This window comes from Idiotropiscis lumnitzeri, chromosome 11 (assembly GCF_059441095.1).
Source record: "Idiotropiscis lumnitzeri isolate Australia: NSW breed Sydney's pygmy pipehorse chromosome 11, RoL_Ilum_1.0, whole genome shotgun sequence".
Classification (NCBI taxonomy): Eukaryota; Metazoa; Chordata; class Actinopteri; order Syngnathiformes; family Syngnathidae; genus Idiotropiscis; species Idiotropiscis lumnitzeri.
In genome coordinates, this window is record NC_142401.1 from 10,456,437 (window position 1) to 10,480,992 (window position 24,556).

Consider the following 24,556-nt stretch of genomic DNA (forward strand, 5'->3'; position numbering starts at 1 on the left):
TGAAAAGAAAACAGCTGCTAATATGAGCTGACAACAGCCATCTCTACGCTCTTATTCCCTGAGTTCTATGTCATTTATGAGGCTAGGCCTCACCTTTCCGGCCACATACACTCAAAGATACAGATAGTATGTTGGGTGTCAACAGGGGTGTCAAACTCAAAGACACAGTGGGACGAAAAGCTAAATTTGAACAAAGCCGCTAGCCAGTGTTGAACAAATGAACCTTTTAATATGGACCCAAACAAGATTTGATTGAATATGGAACAAGCAACACTTATTATGATACAATGTATAACGTAATAGTCCAGATATGCAAAATTGAATAAAAAAAAAATGAATGGCATTCATTCATTAAATAAAATTTGAATAACCAATAATTATTTTAAAATAAAAAAAAAAACAATGATAAATCAATCAACCATTCAAGCCCATGTCTTGGAGTTGCAAGAAAAAGTGTTTCTATTTTTATATAGAATGGAAAATGTTGTAGTAGTCATTTGGTATAACTTTGCGAGCCAAATATAATTACACTACGTGCCAAATTTGGCCCGCGAGCCAGAGTTTGACATCTCTGTTGTATCCCCAGGCTACAACAAAAATACGACAAGCATATTTTGTTGTTTAATAATGCAAAATCAGTCATGATTCAGTAACTCAGTTAATTATTGTGATAATCAGTGAAATAATTTCTTAAAAAAAATCTTGCAGGTGCTACCCTAAAACTATTAGTGTTCTCTGTTCTGTCAAATCAGCACTACTTGTGTCTGCTGCAAAGCAGCGCAAGGTGTAATGAACAGAACCTTTGTCGTCAGCACTGTTGCGCAATCGAAATAATTAGCATGATGGGAGCACATGAAGAACGTAAACGTGAGGTTTTTGCACAAATCGGATGTATTCTGTGCTTCTAGTGGCACGCATGCATGGATGTTCGTTGTTTTTTTTCCCTCTGTCTCCATCCTCCTCTACTTAATTGGCATCAGGCTGCTCTCAAGGCTCAGCGCGTCAAATTCTTCAATTAGAGTTCTGATTAATGAGCATGTTTTCTCTTAAAATTCCTCACCTGGTTGATGATGGAGAAAATCTTCACATTGTCAGCCCCTTAAATATAGGCTGCCTGTGCATGTTCTGTTTTAATGATGGCCCTTTTCCACGTGTTTATTTAATTCAAAGGTGCCTGGACCTCAGTGCCGCTGTGCTGTCGGCAGTATTGTGAGCGAGGGGGAGGACAAGCCCGACAAGGAGCTTCTGAAGCTCTACGAGACATCTGGCTTTAAAGTTTTCTCCTTTCCCGAAGTCACACACGTTGTCACGACCTCATTCCCTCACAGGACCATTTTCTCTATCCTCCTGGGAGTAAAACGAGTCTATCCACGGCTAGAAAGCTACATCAAGGTATTTTGCTTTTTGCACTCATTCGTCACACAATTGACCCTTTTTATGGCTTCAGAAATATTGCTTGGAATCTCAGGCTTGCAATTAGAAACGTGATCCCAAACATGAATGTGAGGTTGGAAAAAGGCCCGCAAAGAAAGAGAACATATTCAGTTAAGATGAAAAATATTTTTTGCATTGCCAAACTTGACTTAAAGTGGATTGTATGTTCATCCATTATCCAAGCCGCTCAACCTCACATCAATCAAAAAATATATTTTGCATATGGCTTATATACACTGAAATTCTCAATTTGATTTTTATCTTTAATGCTACATTCTACAGTCTTGTGCTACTTTCTCTTCTTTATTCCAGTTATAACGCAATGAAAATTTCCCCTGAATTAAAAAAAAAATGCCTACTTGGGCTTAACTCCAACTCTATAATCACAACACAAAAGTTCTACTCCTCAACTCCTATAGTATTGAGTTTTGCGCTCAAGACAGAGCTGCAAAAATATTGCCTTTTGATTTGAATTGGAGTAGACCAGGGGTGGGCAAACATTTTGATTGGCGGCCTCAATGGGTTCTAAAATTTGACAGAGGGGCTGGACCAGGAGTGGATGGATGCAGTGTTTTGGTAACCTCACCTCATCGGAGAAAAAAACTAAAATTTAATTTAAATGAAAGTGAACAAAAGCATTACAACAATATATACGTCTTTGAAAACCCCCAGTATTTAGAAAATAAAACATGAATAAGGTTTATTCATTTAATTTTTTCCAAGTTTGGCGGGCCGGATTAAAACGTTTAACGGGCCACATGTGGCCCCCGGGCCGTAGTTTTCCCACACCTGGAGTAGACAAAGTAGATCACTGAGTGGGGTCAGGGTGATGATTTTTGATGGGTTTAAATCAAGGACCCCCTTTCCTTTATATTTAGATTGAAATATTTGCACAAAAAAACAAGTGTGCAAGGTCTGTACCTTTATCTCGTTGAATTAAATTGAATCCATCGCACAATTATGGGTTGTGTGTCATTATTGCAATAGCAAATATAATTTAAACTGTTATTTAAGTGTTTCCGTTAGGAATTTAATAAGTGTTCAGTCTTTAATATTCTCTCTTAGGCAACTGCTTTTTTTTTTTTTAAAATACTGTAATGTAAAACTAAATTCCTGCTCTTTCTGGCAGGAGGAGATGGGGGGGGAGGGATACACAATGAATCACAGGCTCATTTTAGCAGCGGAGACAAGAGAAATGAAATAAGAGTGTGTGTGGGTGACAAAATGAATCATTGCTAAGGGTGAAGTCAAACAGAAGAAATTAAGTTCTCAGGATTATAAAATCATGTGGCTTCTGTATTTTAATATTCTTTTACAGTTTTTACAGCATCCTCGCAAGTTGTGATGGTATTATTTACAACTGATTTATCGCACCGTGTGGAGTCAACCGGAGGGCAAAAGCGAGGATAGAAAGTGAACGTTGTTTTTATCGCCGTCGGATGAAGGGCCTTATTTACTCGATGCTGCTTGAGGGATGCCGTGAAAATGAGTCATTGGGATGTGCTGACTTGTGTGGCGAATCTGCCGATTGTTTAATTATGCAGTGTGCTCAAAACAGGTGGCAGCACCACAGGTTGTCTTCACTAGCGCTGCTTCTGTCGGAGGAATGTTGGCTCGGGTCCTGTCTGGCTACCTCCGCCATCTGTTTGGTCGCTATGGAAAGCTGGCTGCCCTCCAGTGGCACTTAGACAAGTCTAAGAGGTCAACGTACACTGTCGATGATCTAACTGGCCATCGGTCTTCTTCTTCTCCTAATTACATCACAATTTTATCTTTGCTTGCCCTCAAGTAGCTCAGCTGTCAGTTTTAGTCCATCTTATCCACCCGTACCCCTGAGATTTAGTGTGTGACTCATTCACTGGCTGTAGTTGCCCAGTTTTGCTCCGTTGGTATTCTTTCATTCGGAACTCAAACACAAAATATGATTTACTCCGATTTTTTTTTTTAAAAACTAATTTCTCATGTCAGAAATATGGAAATTAGGTTGTTCCAGGGATTGAACATTAAAAAAAAAAAAAAGAAGTTGCGCACGCAACTGCTGTTAATGATTCCACTTAATGCTTTCCCTGCAAGTTCTTCTGTGGTTGTCATTTGTATTTTCTCCTTTTGATCCATCGTCACTGATGCCCTCGTGAAAGGACATGCGCACCAATTTGTCACTTACTGTCGACTGAAAATTACATCGCGGTTGTTCAAGGCTCAGGTAACAACCAATCACAAAAGTGACTAAAAAAAAAAAAAATTCTGGTTAATATAGGTTAAAGTCTCGGCAAGTCGTTTTATTTCTATTTATCGCAATAACATCAGTCAGCTTTGACTAGAAAATGCTCATGCTTGAGCAGATGATGTTATGAGTGTTGAGGGATTTGCAGCGCTTCTTTTAACTGTACTGCACATTTGCAGTCCCCAGCAGAACAGCATTGTGGTGTTTTGTTATTGAAATACAGCTCAGTGTTCCCAGTTTGAAGTTTGCCTGAGACATAATAATGAGGTCTCAAACCTCACTGTATATAGATATATATATATTTTGAAATTCACTTCTTGCCATACCTAATACATGATTCTGTTGCATCACCCAGAATGCACTGACACTGCTCTCAGACACCCAGCAAGTATTTTGAAGCGTTGTCGGTAATCCCAAATAGGTTCATTTGGAATACTTTTTTTTTCTTCCCCTTACTTGCTTCCTTCTTTACACATCTAATCATATGACATGAAAGCATCCGAAAGACAGTTTAAATTCCATTTGTTTTAACAGTTGAAAATTCCTTTGGTTCCCATTTTAGATTTGCTCTCCAATGCTTTCCAACATAATTGCATAAAGTGACGAAATGCCTTCCTGATCAGTGTTCTTCTCTTCTCATTTCTTTTGGAGTGTTCTTGTTTACATCACTGCTTTGTCATACCTTTTCTAAAGTATGATGACTGTCTTCACTGTGTTCCATGGAATATTTAATAGCTTGGAAATTCTTTTGTACGCTTCTCCTGACTGACAACTTTGAACTGTGAGATCCTTTTGATGTGGAGGAAGCTGTGTGAGGATTTTGACTCGTGCTGTAAGATGTGACTATGAAAGTTAGAACAAGCACAATAAAACAGATGAACTTTATTTGGGGTAATCAGAGGCACTTTAAGGGGTGGCAGGTGTGTGATGAATCCATTTGATGGGGAAATAAACCCAAGATGTCAAAACTTTGTTAGATTTTAAATGCGCTTATATTCTTGACCAGCAGCTGTTTACTTAACTCTACAAATGCTTAATTTTTAACAGAGCCAGAACCCCATTTTAACCACACTATACTGTGTGTAAGTGTATATATATATATGGCTGTTAAAATGAAAGCGTTAACTCACAATTATTATTTTTTTTAATTTAATTTTTTACTTATTTTTTTATTTATTTATCTATCTATTTATCTCTGGGGGCACTTTTGATTGTTGGTCAGTCATCGTAAAATGTTGAAAGTGTTTGTTTTAAGCCTCAGAATACTTAAAACTCGCTATCAATAATTGATGCCAAGTCTAAGTTCAAATAAGATAATTAAGTAAGAAACAATGAATTCGTTTGATAATTTTATTTGAATTAAAAATAACTTAAAGCAATCTTAAGTTATGCAAATGTTGCTTAAATTAAAGACACATCTTCCATAAGATTTCAGTTTTTGCATTGCTGGCATTCAAACAGTGACGAGCCTTTTTTTTTTTTTTTTTTTTTTCCTTTCCAAAAAACAAACATTCACGCTTTACAGTCTTCCCCCAGAGCTGCAGATCTTCCTTTGAACTATATTGAATAACGCTGTCCGTTCTGAGCTTGGTTTCACTCGAATAAAGCATGCAGTTAATGTCTCACACGTTGACTCTCCCAAATGGTGAGACCTTTTCAAAGCGGCTCATCAGCATTTAGCAGATCTGGCTTGCCATGGCAAGATGATTTCTCGCTGTCAGACACTTTGTTTTGCCACCCCGTGGTCAGGCCTGATATTTGCCTAGTCAGACCATCGATCAGCCCCCGAGTCTTTCTTCTGTGCCGAACCCCTCAAGTGGTGAGCTTCATCACAGATGCGGCATCGTCTTGAGATTTGATTGGTGCGCAGCGGCCGGGCCGACTGGAATGGGAAGATAATATTGCTGACATTCACCGAGATCTAAAGGTTCGAGAAAGGCAGACTATGGAACATTTGTTTGCTTGAGGGCACTAAAAGTTGATTGCCAGCGCTGAGCCTCCGTGCTGCATATATAAGCAAGTTTACCTTTGTTCCTCAATAATGTCCTTATTTTTAGCAACTTGACACACATGGCAACATGCTCATGAAGCCTCACAAAAGTGCTGCCGCTTGCAATTTTGCGTTAGTCCTGCCAGTATGGCGGACCCGAGTGGTGCAAGCTAGGGCACATCTGCTTGTCCTCAGGGCTTATGAAACATGCAGATATTTGGCCGGGATGTAAATTCCAAAAGGTCAGTGAAGGTCACGGGGTTTTGTGCTCGACAAAGACACGGAGGTAGAATTGTATGCTGGGAGGCATTTTGTCCTCATAAACACGAGCATAATTATTCATCACGCGATCAATCAGTCCACACAATCGGCACAATTATTTTTTTTTCCCCGCTTAATTACTATCTGTATTAGAAATCGCTTCTAAATACAAATTTCCCCCCCCAACGTTTTTAATTTTGGAGGGGTTTCGCCAATCTATTTTTTTTTTTTCCATTTCCTTGGAATTTAATGTACCGGTAATCCAATTTCAAGTCACAAAACCAAGTTAGTGTTCACTCTTATGAGAATGTTGCATCACGAGCCTGCAAGCGAACACTTCCCACAGGAGGCTCTGCAGAGTTTGCCTCGTTCAAACATGACTTTCATCTGCAGGCGTTTGGGACTCTACAGTTGGTGTTAAATGTCACATCTGCATTTGATTGATCCGATTCAAACGTTACCCTGTCGCTCTGAATCAAGATCATGCTGCTAAGTGTGATTGCAATAGAAGAGGCGTGGTTATTTTTAGATGTGGGACAAATTGTTTCGTGCCACCGGTGAGCTAATCAATCAAGTGAAATGTGCGTTAAAGACGCTTTTAAAGCTGCCTTCATTGATGCTATTTGATTGCTGTTTTTGATGTGAGTTAGTAAAGTGTCCTTTCTACTTGCAAGATTTACAGTCGATTACATAGGTTTGTTGTAGGTTGCACAATTTCTACTGTGTCTTGTCCGGGTGTCGTGAGGCCGTGAGAAAAGACCACAACACTTGTTAACTTATTGATCCCGTTTGAATATAATTGAATGAACTCGCGGAGAAATCTGCGGCACTTTGCATGATGGTAGATTTAGTCTGATCAATGTCAGTCGTTAACATCGGTTGTTTTCCCTGCACCGAGGTGTGCATGCTATTTTCGTAAATATTTCCAACCATTTGCATGTGTTTTTTGGTGATACCGGCATGCAAATAAACTGAATCCGAGAGCGTCCTCTGGAAGGATTTGCTTATCCTCGGTAGGATCGCGGGGTGTGTTCGAGCCCATCCCATCTGACTTTCTGGTGGGTGGCAGAGTGCACCCTGGACAACCATTCGCATTCCCATTCAATGACGATTTTGAGTCTTCAATGAACATAATATGGATGTTACTGACACAAAGCCAACATACAATGAGGAAAAAAAAACAACAACACAAGATTGGGGGGGGGGGGCAAGAAGCAATACAAATCCCACACAGCAAGCCTAGATCCCAATTTTGAACGGCCAACCTCAGAACGGCAGGCGCATGTATTAACCACAACCTCCATTGTGCTGCCCTCAAGGGATTTTGCGAATGGCAATCGAGAAAGCAATTTTAAAGAGTTCAAATATAAGCGCGACAGGGATGGAGTCCTGTTAACTAAGGTGAAGGGGTCTGGTACTTCAGCGGGGGAACTAAAGAAAATTGTGTAGATAAAGAAGAGGCTTAGGAATTAACTGCTTTATTCAGGTCACTGACTTTGGGGCAATCATTTTCTAATATTGTCATGGCTGTACACGTCAATGAAGTGAGAATTGCTGCTTGAGTGACGTCGGGATTGTTCGGAGTGACAGTGAGTTCTGTCACTCATTATGTCTTCAGCATCTTTGAATTGACTTTTACACCTTTAGGGCGTTTATATCAACTGTAGAGCAGAGCATTCAGAGAAAGTCTCATCAAAGAAGGCACTGTGTCCACGATGTGTTTTTATTTTGTACGAGCTCACAAATAATACGAGGTGCTTTGTAGTCACACCGCAAATAGTTCAACACTCAAATGAGCAGTGGCGTTTGCCAACCCATAATCTTAATGATTACTGTCATTAAAGCGTGGTCTGTTCCAGATGTGGTCCAATGTCAGTCTGCTTTGTAGCACGAGTGTGAAAGATGGTTTTGCGGTGTTGTTTAAGTCTCACTAAACCTTTTGGTAACTAGAAATATTTTTTTTTTCTATTTATTTTTATTCAAAGGAAAACTAAATAGTTGATTATACATTGTTGATTTGTTATCCATTTTTTTTGTCTTTAGGCAATTCCATTATAACACACTCCAAATAAAATTTATATTTTAAAAATTCAACCTATCTGATCATACTCATTGAACAAATACAAAAAGTTTTTGTGACATTGATTTATTGTACTACAACGCATTTGAGCGGCAGGTGTGTCTTTAGCATAAAATTAGCAAATTCATGACAAAAAGCTACATGACATTTATCCTAATGTTGCTACTAATCACAAAGCAGTGATTTAAAAAAAAATAATAATAAAAAGTTAAGAAATAGCATCCCCAAAACATGCTGACACATGATCTGAAATTAAATATTTCAGCAGCGTTTGCATCCCAAAGTTTCTTTCTTTATGCTGGCCTTCTCTAGAGAAAAAGGCCTTTGTGAGCTAAGGTTTTTTTTTTTTTTTTTGCACATTTGTTGACTGTTTTCTCCATATAAAAACAAACTTTGTGTCAGCTATGATGACTCATTCCCTCTCCAGTCCAGTGGATGCAATGCCCCCTGGGATCTGAAGACATTATCAACTTATCTTCTGCACGTTGTATTTAAACAGTTTTGTTGAGTTTTCCCTGAGGACGTTCTGGGATTCAATTCTCACCATACTTGTAGCTGAAATTATGTATAATAAGCCTTCCTTTTAATATTCAGTATATGTTTATTTTTTTAAAGTTGCTCCTCAGCAAATGCATCGCACTGTTGTGAATGACGACTTCAAGTCTGCGACAAGTCATTTCTTTTGCTTCTTCTCAATTTGCACCTGGTCAAAGGCGTTAACATGCGCAGTAGCTGATCATATTAAAGCACATCACTCTCATTGGATTGACATGAATGAAAGTAATTTGGCTGATTTTTTTCTTGAAATTATCTTCAGATAATGAAAGGAAATCATTTAATGAAAACAAATGTGATTTGATAGTACAATTAGTTCCGTTTTCGTAAAATTTTTCGGTTCATCCATGCATCCATGTCTGTGCTGCCCAAAGATGGCCTCGGGGCAAACATGAGAAGGAACAGTACAATGTCCATTGAATTGAAGATAAAAATTATGGTAAAAACTTTCTAATTCTTTCCATACTACTTGTGTCATTATTCAGTTTTTTATCAAGCGCAATATTGTGTAGAGTGGTACTTATTAAAATGCATTGCACAGTGGACTCGAACGGATTAATCGCATTTCAATGCATTTCAATCGGCAAAGAAGATTTGAGAGAGTTACAAGCGAACAATTTAATGACCACTCAAGTCGCATTAACGCCAAGATATGTGACAGCAGCATTTCTTCTTTTTAGTGTAATACCTGTATTATGCATTTACTTGGCTTTCGAGGAAAAGAAATAAACTGTCAAGCCATACTGTATGGCATAGGCTAAGTGTATAGGCATGTTTTACCAAGGGAGATGAGAATTATCTTGTTTTCGAGCTCTAAAAATACACGGCAGTGTTTCATTTATTTATCCAAGAGAGCATGACGCACTCACTGTAGGGTCTCATGCAGATGTAGTCCCCGAGGCGAGGGACCTGGAAAGAGAAAACACTTGCACATCCTCTTCCTATGTTGACCATCTATCGGTCAGCAGGTCCCTCAGGATCTGCTGCAGATCGGCGGTAAATAAGCAGCATTTAACCGGTGGAGTTTTGGTCTTTGGTAGGACAGTAAAAATAAATGGTGTAATAAAGCTGTAGTTACAATTTAATTATTTTTTTTTAAACGCAGTGACAACCCTGTTCGGTATTAAAGACGCTTATTTACTGACAGAGATGGATATCTTCAACCGTGCCTCATTTATTGAAAAAAAAAAGTCATTTTGTTGACCTGTGTGATTTCACATAGCGTCGCTGTTCTGTCAAAAACAAATTGCGTCTTTTTTTTTTTTTCAATAATGTGAATGGGGTTTCTGCATTACAGACATTCCATTAACGGGAAAATGTTGAAAGATCACAAAAGTGGACAGCGACCATCCCCTTAATGGCGTTATCGATTAACACTTTCATAGAAAGTTCAGAAATCGACATTCTGTTGGAATAATGTAATTCACGTGCTGTCCCGAAAGAAATGCCCTTCCCGTGACCATGATAGTCTTTACTACCTTTAAATGCTTGCACTGGTCCCGGTGGTCCTGATTCTGCAGCGTTTGGAGAAAACACCGCAAAAATCAATAGCTCACTATACACAATCCTCTCCCCAATTATACAAGCATGCAGTTGTGAGTCAGGGATTCCACTGCAGGTCTTCTTATTTGGCCTTTGCCCTTTGTCCCAAGCCTCCAAGCTGGGAAGTAGCATACAAACGGACCAGTTAGGGCTCCAAGGATTAGGTCTTCACAGATAATTTTAAAGAATCTATCTTACCTTTACTCTGTCCACACAGTTGAAATTACAGGCGTAACAAAAACATCATAATGATTTCAATTCGGGGCTTATCAGACCAAGATGAATCATTTCAAAGCTTTTTCCACCATTCCATTAATGTGGCCTACGAGAGTCTAAACATAAATAACCGGTATAAATTGTGTGTGCAACCGAAGTGGAGTGGTTTGCTCATAACTTTGAACATGGCGATCCCGCTGATGCCGTGGAAGCACTCTGCAGACCATCGCTTGTGCTGTAAAATGTTATGATGAAAATGTCATCAAAAGCCTACTAGAACATCTGAAATTAATTTGGGGTTACTCAAAGCCATTTTAAAGGATGGCAGGTGTGTCCTGTACTGAGGTTGGATGTAATTGGTTAATTCACACAATGCCATCCTAGTTTTAAGAGGGCGCAACGACATTTTTATATTCCTTCTCTGGATTTTTTTTCCCAATTGAGGTTTACGTATTACATACCTCATAAATGGTAGAAACTCTTTTAAAAGATTAAACTGGTACAAAAATGTTGCCTTTGATTAGTGGTCTGTGAAGCTAATATAATTTATCCATTTCCCCCGAATATACAAAGGCACAGAAATATTTAATCGAACAAACAGTTTCCTTCGTAGTCAGAGCTTGAGGTTCCATTTTGCCAGCGATCACCGCTGTGTTCCAAAAATGATTCACACACATGAAAGACGACGGCGTTGAACTGGGCGACACCTTCTTGTCAACACAACAAACAAGGGCACTCCAATTTATTTTTGGTTCATTCCCAACAAAACCTTTGTGCTGCTATTAATATACAGCTCATATTAATCAGTTGCTGAATAATACTCACAATCTTTAACGAGTACTTAAGCCATTTTGATTAAAAATCAACGCAAAGCTGTCATGTTTTTGTTTTTGCAGGGAGCCGGGAAGCCCATCAAATTGGTCAAAAATGAATAAATACAAAACAAATCCACAACTAATTAGTGGAAGCAATGAAAGCGCGCTTCAATTATGCATGGAGCCTAAATGAGGCGCTGTCTGCACCGCTTCAATTATAGCGAGACATGCATTGCTGCCAGGCTGAAGTCGATCACTGCATTTGATGCTTTTGCATTGACTGTATTTTTTAGTCACCATTTTAAAGATGACATACTCGTTACAGTCTTGGTCATGATTCATCTTTGTATTACAGCAGGGTGGGCAAACTTTTTGATTGGCGGGCCACAATGGGTTCTAAAATTTGACACATGGATGGAGTGTTTTGGTAACCTTATCTCATCGGAGAAAAAAAAAACATTTAATTTTAAATGAAAGTGAACAAAAGCATTACAACAATATATATGTCTTTGAAAAATCACACTATTTATAAAAAAAAAAAAAGGTTTATTCATTTAATTTTTTTCAAGTTCGGCGGGCCGGATGAAAACGTATAACGAGCCGCATGTGGCCCCCGGGCCGTAGTTTTCCCACACCTGTATTACAGTGACATATTTATTCCTATCATTCACTTTGGGCTGCTTTCTGGGATTAATCCATTTAGAATTAATAACAGCGAAACATCTACGGTTGAGCACAATTCACGCCGGCACACTTGTCAACCTTAGAATTGTTCTTATTTCAAAGCTATTGTTCCTATTTTTTTTTTTTTAAATGTCAGTTGAATGAATCTGTACCCAGGGCAATCTGTCAGCAGCATAAAATCTTGAACTGTTGCGACAGGCATTGGGCTCGTTGTCCTTCAAAAATTAGCCTCGGCCACTTTATCGTTGTCATCTTAAGTTGAATTGGTGAATTAGCAAGGAGAAAGAAGCACGTACGATTTCCATGTAGTTAATTCATCAATTCGGTTGATGGAAATCACATGTCTCCACTTTTCCGTCAATGGTAGACTTTTGTGGCAATATCACAAACATCAGGAAAAACAAATCAACATTTTGCTCTGTGGAATTAAGTGATGAAGTGAATGTCCATTCAAACTTTTGTCTGGTTTACAACTTTGTCATTTTTACCGGACATTTGACCTTATTCTTATACTTGTCGAGCTATCACTTTTACCCGAATAAAAGTTCCAAACCAAAAGAATAAGTAACGGTTATCTACTCATACATTTATTTCCTGCTCTTTTTACTCCAAATGTATTTTAAGATGGGATTCATTTTAAGTAAATTCTAAAGAAGAGAGAAGCTGAACTGTGACTAGACTACATGAAACAACTTGACACGATGGTTAAAAGCAGACTCCCTCAACTTTGATCGGGACCTCAATGCATGCATGCATAGATAGAAGACGTATCTTTATTTGAAACATTTTATTGCAAATGGCTCACATCCTGAAGTTGAAAAGTAAAAGTGATTGACGCATTTGCAGAGGACAAAGAGGTTGATTGCTAAAGATTTCATTCTTTTATTAGACTACGGTCTACTCTTAAATACCGCTGCCTGTCAGTTCATTTGAACTCACAAGTGCCGCTTCCCCTTTCTGTTGCGTCAAGTTCTCTGACCTTCCATTATTTAGAACAAAAGAAATAACGAATGAAAATGGACCCACTGCATTACCGGGCCAGCTCCTCTTAATGCATTCTTTTATTTTAGATTGACAAATTTCCGATGGCTTGTGTCTGTGAGGTAGCGCATCGGTATGCATGATGCAACGCGTATTCTACTCATGACGTGGATATACATGCCTCTAGGTGGGTCGGGGTGTGGGAGGGGATTTATAATTGACGTTGACATCACTGAAATGGATGTTGGTGCATATGGCGGAGCGAGGAATATCACTGCTGAGACAGATGGTGATGAAGATGATGGGATGGAGTTTGAAAAGAAGTCAGATGTCTCCCGTGTGTGTGCATGTGAGTCGTACAAGTTCGGTTTCACACTTCAAAAAAAAAACCTCACTGTCTCCACTCTTACTTTATTCAAAGTGGACTATGAGCAGGGCCTACAAGGAGACTTTTTTTTCTCTCCTGATCTGTCAAGAGGCTATAAAACAATCTTGATGGTTGAAAGTCTTGGAAAGGGCATGTGAAATTATTGATGGCTCTAAACGCTCATGCTAAGGTGCTAGCGGTGGCAGTGAAACCCACACTTAACACTCGAAGAAAGGTATAACTTTGTCGATCAAAGAGACGTTTAGTATGACAAGATGTTTGACTAAATATCGTCATGCTCTTCTTCCCGTCAAATCAAGTAATACCAATTCGAATACGGTGGAACCATAAATCAAATGTTTTGCTGGTTGAACAAGATGTAACTGAGCCAATGATATTTTTTTTAAAAAAAATCCCGTCTGTCATTTAGGTAAGACTCGTCGTGTTTTGCTTTTTCCTTGGCTTGTCGTGTTTTCTGTGATTCCAACAATTAAGGCACCAGTGTTTAGCAATGAGGTGATAAACAAGGAGACTGCCGTCCTGTTGTAAAAATAAGGAGGATTAGACAAGAAGTAGCTCTCAGTTTCAACAGGTTTGATGTCATCTAGTCTGGCGTACAGTACTATCCCAATTTGCTTATTATATTTTCACTAATGTGCAGTCAGGTTCACAAAAGATGAATAAAAACAAAATTTAGTAGACTGTCATACACAATCTAAAAATCCTATTAATATATTTTAATGAGCGGCATGGTGGCGACTGCTTAGCATGATGGGCTCACAGTGTAGAGGTCGCGGGTTCAATCCCGGCTCCGGTCTTCCTGTGTGGAGTTTGCATGTTCTCCCCATGCCTGCGTGGGTTTCCTCCGGGTACTCCGGTTTCCTCCCACATTCCAAAAACATCCATGGCAGGTTGATTGGACACTCTGAATTGCCCCCAGGTATGAGTGTGAACGCGGATGGTTGGTTGTCTCTGTGTGTCCTGCAATTGGCTGGCAACCAGTTCAGGGTGTACCCCGCTTCCTGCCCGCAGACAGCTGGGATAGGTTCCAGCACCCCCCCGCATCCTTCGTGAGGAGAAGCGGTACAGATAATGAATGAATTTGTTACTTTTGATCACACAAATTATAATAACAAAATAATAAATGTTAATTGAAAACATTTTGTATGCTTTCCAACCAAATTCTTCTGAGAACATGTTGACCTTCAAATGTACTTTCACATGTCATCGATTACCCTTGCTTGTTGCACTGGAGCTGCACCCTGCCAGACGTTTCGCTTACGGCAAAAGTGTGGAAGTAATCCGCGTCTGAGGCGCAGGAGCAGAATAACAAAAAGGCAGCATATGAAAGGTTAATGAGCAGTGAGAAGTGGAGTAGTGTGCGTTTCGTGAGCCTCTGGTTGATTGACGCGAATGGTGAAGCCGGGGAATGGCAGTTATGACGAACAAATGTCACCCGAATTTGCTTGCTTGGTAGATTTTTTTTTATTCCCCTTTGGGGGGTCTCAATTTGATTCGTTATAAAATGCCAAAATAATTTCAATTCACCTTATTGATGTTGATGCAGAAAAATGACCAGCACACTGTACACGCTTGCGAGCGTTGACTGTGTTGTAATTAGTCAACAAAAGCTCGATTTATTGACTGCTTCAGCGAGTGATGAAGCTTTAACCGTACCAACTTCAGGTTGTTATTGAGCATCATCTTCCACTTGACAGCTTTCATGAATGCCCACTATAGAAGTTCTGTGTTTTTATCCGTGGTGGCCGACGCAGGCTTTCTGCTGCGTGGTTTGTCAAGACAGAACCTGTTTCCAGAAACTTGCCAAGGAAAAATGTAAATTGTGCTTCATTAGAGTAGTTTGATGACCATAAAGCTTCTCCAACTGGTGTTAAACTGCAGGCGGGGACAGAAAATCCTCTTGCAGGGCGACAATTTTGCAACGCTGCTCCAATGTCACTTGGCACGGTGATGGAATAAAATGCATTCCAGAAATCTCACATCTGTCCAGGTGATACGTGAAACAAAATGGAAAAAAAAGTACTGACTTTTGGGAAACCCTGTATTAGGTTATGCTGCAAAACTCCACTCCTAAAATAGAAAAAAGAAAAAGGGCAAATCGATTTGGATTATATTTGCTAAGCTCACAAACTTTACTGTGATGTTGTCACAGGATAGAAAGCTGTGTGCACACCCGTTCCTCGAGATCTACAGTGACAAGCTGATCCACTTCATGGCGCCGTTGGCTCGGCAGGGAGACTTCTACGTTCCGGAAGCCCGTCTGGCGGAAAGGAGGCTTTCAGAACAAGAAGAATTGGATTCTGACTCTGAAATTTCAGGTACTGTGAATCCCATGTTGGACTTTGTGGACTTGAATGTCATGTATCGTTTTATTCTCTGCAAAACATGGCAAACAGTTTACTGAATCACGAAGTTGGGAAACACTTTTCTGAATGACAAAGATAATCAGATAATACATGCATGGATCGATTATACTGCCACCTGATGACCAAAGCGCAAACACTAGAAGGAGGACAATGGCTGGAACAGATTAATAGCATTTCCATTCATTTCAATGGGGAAATACGATTTGAGATTTGATTTATGTTACAAGTGTGGTTACAGAACGAAATAAACTTGTGACCAAGGACCTGCTTGTATGTCAAATTTATGTTTACTATATATAATATATATAATTTAATATAATAATTGCTATATAATTTTGCAAATTTTTCGAAACTCTCCACGTAATGGCAACTTCTCCAAGTAGCGTTATTTTATTCAATACAATGCTGTGTTTAACGCGTTTCGAAAATTCAGTGAGAATCTACCATCACATTAAAAATGAACAATAAAAAAAAAAATGAGAAAAATCAATTGGTAAATGGATTAATTTTCCCGATAGTCAATCAAATGTATTCAAACACACATTTTAGCTTCAGCGATTCCCAGTCCAAATTTTAACGAGAACATACTGAACTCTGTATCTTATACAAAACTGCAACTACTGTAGAACAAATATAACACTACTCAATTTAATTGACCCTCTTTTTTTTGACATTCATCCGTGGTAGATGACTCTTGGGTTTTTCCTCGTTGTTTGTTTCCATTACTGTTTTGTTTACGCGGCCCGCGCAGCAGCGTGTGTGATTTACGCCTTTTTAGGTGTTAATGAAAAGACCAGCCACAACAGCATCCGGTGAATGTGTCCTGCCACTCACCCAGGGGCTGTCCGCAACAAGACGGATGCCATATGGAAAAGTTGCTTTCACTGGAAAAGATGCACAAGCATGTTAACGCTATTCCACCTGACACTAATTTATCCTCGTGAGACTATTATGCTTCTGAGGGAGTGTTTATCACACTCGCTGCTGTATGAAGCGCATCCTATTTATGCAATGTGTAACGAGAAGCCCGGGTGATAGGAACAGGAGAATCTTTTAGTTCTATAAAAAGAGGCCTGTGTTTGAACTTGACACAGCTGGAAGGTAGCGTGATAGTTCTGTGCTCATCATATATGTATAGATTTTTTTTTTTTTCCCCGTTCAATATATGGCCACCTGACCCAAGGATGTCACAAGCGAAGTGCTTATCGTAGTCTCAGGATTCTCTTGGGTTGCTCAATTCCTCTACTGGTCTTTGTGAAAGAATTCTTTGTACTGCTTATAATGTGAAGCATGCTTAAATTAGGAAAGCAGATGACAACCATGATGTCATGATAAATATATTTGGTTGATTGTCAGTTGTTTCTCTCAAACAGGCCTCCACTGGGTTGTGATTAGAGATGTATCAGTATCATTTTTTTTTCAGACTGAGTCCTAGTTAAAGTTATATTTAAGTGTTTGGCAGTCAAATGACTAAACCACAAAACAAGTTGTTATAACGACCAATCATGGCTCACCTGTCCTCAGAAACTGAGACGATTTGTCGTTACCTGAGCAACTGTGATGTCATTTCCAGCCACAGAAGTGCCAAAATGGCCGCTCACAGAGCTGGCTAAAAACTGCTGGATTTTGTTGCTTAACTCATATTCCACGATCACAGTATTAATCAGAATGCCATGTTTAGACCAGTGAAGGCGCAAAGAACTTATTATAGCAAAGAATTTTTGGGGGTTGGCTTCCCCTTTAAGTAATGATCGGAAATGTTTTTATTCTAGCCAAATTGAGCTTTCACAAGATGCTGACTTTTCATGTAACATCATAAATGTTGGAGGGCACTTGACCCTTTTTTGCCGGTCAGTCCCATACGATCTCTGGACCGTTCCGGCCTCGACCGTCCGGCCTTATTCTTAAAAATTGTCGGCCTACGACCTGCAATACACGCACGCGTGAACGCACGCTGCCATCTAACGTCTCTTCATACACAAACAGTTGGTAGTGGCGCTTTTGACGCGTTCCGGGGCAATTTTTGTCGTTTGCCCATTTTGCGGCTAGGTTCATCACACGAACGAGGGCCGATTTGCGGGCCGGACTAAAATCGACCTACGGCCTTTGTTAATCCAACCTTTTTTTTTTTTAAACATTTGTCACTACCGGACCCCCGGCCCAAAAATGGTCGTCCGGAGGGCTGGACTGTTTCGCCCCCAGGACCGACTGCGCGGCTCTGGTGGCCGCCAAAAGACAAAGAAAAAGCACATGTGCCCAAAATGTGTTTTTTAGAACTTACTTAAATTTTATTCACTTGTAAAATTGACAACTTCAGGTGCCGTCAAAGCAATTTTCTTTTTCCCCATCATTTTTGCACCTTTGTTCCAAAAGTGTCCTGCCCTCACAAAATCACAGCACTTCTCGTGTCATATGCACCGAGTGGATGTGACGTACGGGTCCGCGACTCGGTATAATAATATGACAGGTAGTCGTGCTCCTGTCAGGCTGTGTGATCGACTCACTCGGCTCGCTCACTGGAACCTCGGCCGGCCCACTGACCCGTCCAGGCTGCCTACACGCTGTTCTGCCTCCCCACGCCGATTCCGTCTCGGGGTCGGGACAATCAACCCTCGAACTTCTCGCTTTGTGGCGCATGGATCTGTTAGACAGCATCTTAGAAATTCTCCTTTCACGTGTTTGTGTCTGTTCTTACAAGAATGAATTTAAAACTCTTGAACATATGCAGGTCTTGAGGGAGACACGTCATCTGAGTTCACTGTTTGTCCTTCAGTTCTTTTTGCGACAAAGGTTGAAGCACATACTGAATGGCCCGTATTGTATTCCAGTTTATTATTCCAATCGCTACACTTCCCGTCAAAAGTTTTGACGCAATATCTTATTCAATAGCAGGAGAAATTGCTTTCAAACTTTTGACTGGTACCGTATGTGTAATGCCTACAGAATCAATTTCCACACCAAAAATATCAAGCATACCTGCAGTTTATTTTTCCGCCCAAATCCCATTTAGTGGTTTGCCTTTGGCATTGATACATTGTTATAACTAATATTTCTACTACAGTGCAGTATGCATGTTTTTTTTTTATTTTTTTTATTTTTGTTTCGCCTACATTCATTATGTGTAAATTAATCAATTAGGATTAAATTAATCAAGAGCTGTCAGCTCCATTTAAAAGTGATTTGCTGCTTTCTATCCACATATGAGGATTATTCCGAGGTTTATTTCATTGGCATACTTTCTTGTGCATTTAACATTTCGTGTGTAGGGTTGAAAACAACAAGCCGCTGGGCATGCATGAAGTGATTATTACATTTCCTGCCATCCATTTCTCTTCAGTTTGGCTCTAATATTCTCCGTCAACGTGGAGGCATGTTCAAAGCTATGCTCTCTACTTTCATATCATGTCTCTTGTGTTGATGGCATTTAATAATGCAGTGTCACGGGACATGGGCACATTTATATGAAACTGGGTGAGCTGCAGGCAAAGAACCATATTAGTGTATTAAATAACTTTGCCTAGCCAATAAAAGATTTTGAAGCAAAGCAAATCATAAACAGTACAGTCTCCAACTTATTGACACCCTCCTCAAAATGATTACAATTGTTTAGGATAATAATTTGTTCCCTAAATATACCCCTAATGAGAATAGCTATAATTGAGCATTACCGTAGTTTCCGGACTATAAGCCGCAACGTTTTTCCCCAAGATTTTGAACCATCCGGCTCATACAACAGTGCGGCTTTTCTGTGGATTTTTCTTTCACCGGTAGGGGCACTCTGTAGTTCAGAAAATAGGCTAAATAAATTTAGATTTTTTTTTTCTTGGATCTGTTCTGTTTTAATTAGCAAAGTAGTGTTTTTTTTTTCCTCCCGAAAAGAGTTACTGCGCCTTATAGATTGGAAATTACGGTCAACTTGAATTATATGGCTGGAAAGATTAACTCATTCGATCCTCTAAATTGCCACCGTGTAGCTCTTCAGCAACCTGGCCTTCTTTATCTCTCACTTGAACTATTAAATATGTGAGGAAACTTTTTTTTTTTAAGGACAGTTAATGTTTGCTGTTTGCATGCTAATATTTGCTTGCTTTCCCCTTCTTGTTTCATGCAAAAGGTTACTTCATACTGTGTGTTTATCTTCCTCATTTTGCCGGCCGCTAATGACAGGCTCGTTGCTTGTTTGGATGTATTGATTTGAGAAAAATCTTGTGAAAACACTCACTGCCACACAAAAGGCCAAAAAGGGCAGCAGAGTGGTTGCACACAGGCATAAAATTGATCAGATTAACCTGCAAAGGGCAAATTGGAAAAAAAAAAAAAGAGAAAGTTACAAGGTTGTATACGTAATATAAACTTCGAATGAAAGAGAAGAAGACATTTAGTGGATGTAAAATGCCTTGGTGGGAAAAAAAAGTGCAAATTTTGACCTTCCATACTAGGCCAAGAGGCAATGTAAAATGTCACCGTGGCAGGATTAATATAGCCTTGGAATTCATAGTTTCTGTTGTGTAAAATGTAAACGTAAGAATATAAAAATAGTTTTGCTATTTTGGTGATCGACAAAAAAGTCTTTTCATCAGGTGAATGTGTGAAATCTCGCACACATGTCTGAGGTGAACGACCACCATCTCTCTCTCTCGAGAGTCCTTTTTTTTCCAAAGTTTCAAATAATTACCAGATTTATAGCATCTCTGTGATGTGCTTACTTCAAAAATATATTAAGTAGCAATAATTATAATTCTTTAAACCTTGTTATTTTTTAGCTTTAAGAACATTTGAGGGGTGGTCTTGTCTTATGCTAATGAGCTTCTGGTCAACTAAACTCCCTTTAATTTGGTGCAATGCCACTTAAAATTTCATGGTCATTACATCCGAAAGCCGTGATGATGCTCATACACTACTGTCTAAGGATTTGAAGGGGAGAAAATGCAATAAAAGAAAAAGAAAGTAAACTTTGGTTGTATTTTTCTACTATTATGACTTTTTTTTAACACTACAAATTCAATCAATATTCTGACTTTTCACATAAAAAAATTACATTTTTTATTTTTTTTTAGTTGTTTTTCATCTAACTGTTATAATCTCCATTTGTTTTACTTTTTAATGTGGTCCTAATATTTTTTTTTTCCTTCTGTATTTTTTCAAAGAAATAACAATGGGGGGTTTTTTTGAATGCTAAAATGCGAATCTGCTATTGACAGCCAATTAACTTAACTAGACGGTTCTGCTCCTTTAATGAGAACACGAGAGGGAAAGAAAAGATTTGAGCCGAGAGTCCACTTTATTGTTTTTGTGCACGGCCAATAAAAAGCAGTTGTCATCTAACCAGAAGTGTGAATGTCGGAATATTAACAGCTGCAATCCCGAGTGTATATGCATTCTGTGCAGTTGGTAACATTAGGGCAATCAATGTTTTTGCTTCAGGGTGGCAAATAATGGATGAGTTGCAATGCAGCTCAAATTGGAGCAGGCAGATTTCGCCTGAATCTCTTGGTTTATTTGGGAAGCCGTGCTTTCCTTGTGTTTGTTTATGAAAGTGCTCCCACCATCTGTCCCATCTCCTCCTCTTCTTTTTGATGGCCGCTCTCTAGGTGCAGACTCAAACAGCGAATACAGCTCAGGGACTGGGATTTTCCTATCAGACAGCCGAGAGACGTCACCGGTGGCGTCCTCGGTCCGCTCCGAGTCGGTCCGGGGCGGCCGGGACGAAGATCCCCGAGGGGAAGCGTCCAGGGAACGCTCGCCCGTGGAGACGGACTGGGAACGGGACGAGCAAGAAGGAGAACGGTTTAATAAATGCTCGAGCCGGCTGAGCCTTGACCCCGTCCCGCAGTTGTTGGGTGTTGTTGGCGGCGAGGAGTGAAGGGTGACTGCACAGGTTTAAAGATTTATACAGTAGATCCTCTGTTGTGTCAGAAGTTCCTCTGCAAAAAAAAGAGCAAACGAAAAAAGTTCAATTCTCAGGATACGCTGAACTTTTTTACTTTCTCCATAACCCGAAGTCACATGCCTACTCTTTTCCTGGAGGCGCAAATCTTGAATACATATCTTCATGTATGAATGTTATTTTTTTTCCCCATCATGTATTGTTATATAATTGTGACTGATGACTTGATAATGTACTATTCATCCTTGCCGCAAGGATTCCTGCTGGTAGAATTTTGCACCCTTTATTTGTTTTAACAAGTGCTGCTTTTCGATGAGCCAAATCATTTTCAATGGAATGATTTCTACTTGGTTCAATTGTAAATCTTATTAGAGTCATGAATTAATAGAGTATTTGGGGCACCTGGATATTAGTTGCTCGTAGCTTCTTCAACTTTGATCCATTTTGCTCTTTTCTTCTGCGGGAATATTTGCGACATCGAACCCGAGAAAAATGTGCCTGCCTCATTTATGTTGTAGTTCATCCCCGAGCTGTTTGTTGGTGGCAATGTTCCACTTCAAACTCGCACACAAATGCCTTTACTGATGTTGCTTTTCGCACAAGCTTACAAAAAAAGAGCCTTTCTCAAGTTGTTCCTTCAAAGTTGGAGGCATACTCTTGTCCAAAAAATATTGAGAAACGGAATATTTTAGATTCAGAAGCAACTGAGGGATCCAGTTCCATTTAGCACGAGTCAAATTGTGTTCCAGTGTACGTAGTGTTACATATGATGCCCACTGATTGTTTTAAGCTTTTTAACCTCGCAGACGCTGTACTAGTGCTGTGTATGTTTTTTTTTTATTGAGTTGATTTCAATAAATGTATTTTTGAAAAACACACATTGTGAATGGATTATTCTTTTCCCGCATATTTTTTTCATTCTGTTTAAGGACCTCGCGCTGTGTTTTTAAAAGATAGGATATTAAAGAGAGCAATTTTCATCATGAAAAAAAAATATCGTTTTATTTCTGGGCAGGACTGGAACAGATTGCTTTTCCCCCAAAAATTTAATGCAATAAAATAACATATTTTTGCGTCTCAACGCTTTCAACAATAAATGAATGAATTAGCGGCAGAATATTTGTCTTTGTTTTTTAGAACAGTGAGAAAATTCTGTAGATTATTATTTTTTTTTTTGATGGGGTCGGCAATGAGTAAATGTCGTTATCTTTGTCGTATGTTGCAATATAATATGTTTAAAAAAAACAATAATAAAATTCAGTCTTTTTTTTTTTTTAAAGAAAAAAAAAAGCTAAGATCAGCCAAATCCTTTGGGCCCTAATTTTAAGTCACGAGTTTGGTCCCACAAGATATTAAACTCACATCTCAAGGCACCACTGTACATTTTATTATATTTGAGAATCAATTTTTGAGCATAAATGGTATTGGAAGTATCAATATTTTGCTCTCAAACCTCACATCAACAGTACACATTAGGTTCTGGCATTTAAGGGGTTAATGGACCCAAAAGGTTTGAGAACCCCTAAGGCACGTAATTGATTAAATGTCTCTTGTTTGTACAATTATCAGCCTGTCACCTCTTCCGATTATCCCCACTCATAAAATCACACGCCGCTTTCCCGCTCTGTTTTGTCATCCAATTCTAATCTACCATTTCTTTGCTGTAACCTAATGTCATTTCCCCTCTCGTCCCATTGCTCTTTTTCCTCTCCGGAATAGAGATGGCAGCAGCAGTCTGCAAGACCACCTGTTGACCTGCAGTCTGTGATGTATGTGCAGTCATATCCATCCGTAGCCTTCATCTCTGAGCAAACAAGAGATCACAGCGAGCTTTTCATTGCAAGCCGCTCGGTGTCTTGCGAGTGTACGCACGGCACACACTTGTCATCAAGTCAACGCCTGTGAGCATTTGGGTGTCTCGAATGTTCATTTAAGACTTTTCAGACTGCCGTGTTCGCCTTGATGAAAATAAGGTAAACAATGGCTTTTGTCTTGTCTAAAATCGAAGCCCGCTAAGCTCCTTGTCACATTTCCATCACTTGAGACTTGATGGTAAGTGTGAGTCACTCTACAATGGTTCCACAGCTGCCCCGGTGGATTGAGTGAGAGCTTGCTGCAGGGTAGAACTATTCATTCTTTGCGCTTATTATTTCACACAGAATGATTTGGGAAACAATTGAACAAATAACTAATCCAGTTTTGGCACCGCAGATTGCCCGCCCACCCACCCCCCATCATTCACAGGTGGAATATGGACCAACATGCAGTCGATTCTTTTGATTTTTTCTAAAGATAATACCCCATTCGACTTATGGGAGAAACTAGACTATCCCTAGGTGCCATCCAGGAAATTTCTTTAAGATCTGATGAACTTCATAATAAATCTGCAATCAGTAGCCTATGTCACTGTAATTACATGTGTAATAAACAAATAAATACATCATCAACTGTTATAAACCTACCATTCCACTTTTGTGAGAAACTTCCCAGGATGCCAACCAGTTTTTTTTTAACTTTTAATTGAGATTTGATGTTGTATTTCAAAATGATGGTGGCCTTCAAATGGAGTAGTCAGAGTCCCTGTGGCCATCCATAATGGTGCTTGCAAATCTCAGCAACTCTCCAGGGAGAAACGTGGCCCGTAACCTTACCGACCTGAGGGCACAAGCCACAACTCTTCCTGCATTTACCGTTTGGTGAACTCAATTTTCATTCTAACAGGAGGGAGCTGACAGACAGACAATCATCCGCCTTATGCCGGCCTAAATATCACAGCCATTTGCAATTTAAAAAAAAAAATCTCAGTTCAATATGGGGAAAAACTAAATTTGTATTTTCCCGACAACAAAGCGCAACTGTATATAAGCCGCAGCAGCTCTTTAAAAAAAAAAAAAAAAGCTGCCGTTTTCTATGTTGAAAAAAATAGTTGTTTACTGCATGTACAGAACGATTTTGTAGTGTGAATGCACATAAAGGAACATAAACGGATTCTTAAAAATGGGCCTTTTAACACGGCAACAACTTTGCTAATTAAAACAGAACAGACCCAAGAGGAATTTTTTTTTAATTTATTTAGCGTATTTTCTGAACTGTAGAGCGCCCCTACTGGTGAAAGAAAAATCCACAGAAAAGC

General features: G+C 39.4%; 1 protein-coding gene across 1 annotated transcript in view; it reads left to right on the forward strand.

The window, feature by feature from the left end:
- The window catches only part of tex264b (testis expressed 264, ER-phagy receptor b), a 28,873-nt gene extending 6,574 nt beyond the window's left edge, over window positions 1-22,299 (forward strand). The window contains exons 2-4 of the mRNA XM_088308571.1: window positions 1,171-1,392; window positions 15,323-15,488; window positions 21,128-22,299. Of these exons, the coding sequence (XP_088164697.1) occupies window positions 1,171-1,392; window positions 15,323-15,488; window positions 21,128-21,399 (660 nt within the window). The 3' untranslated portion in view covers window positions 21,400-22,299. The remainder of the gene's footprint in view (window positions 1-1,170; window positions 1,393-15,322; window positions 15,489-21,127) is intronic.
- The last annotated feature ends 2,257 nt before the right edge of the window (window positions 22,300-24,556 follow it).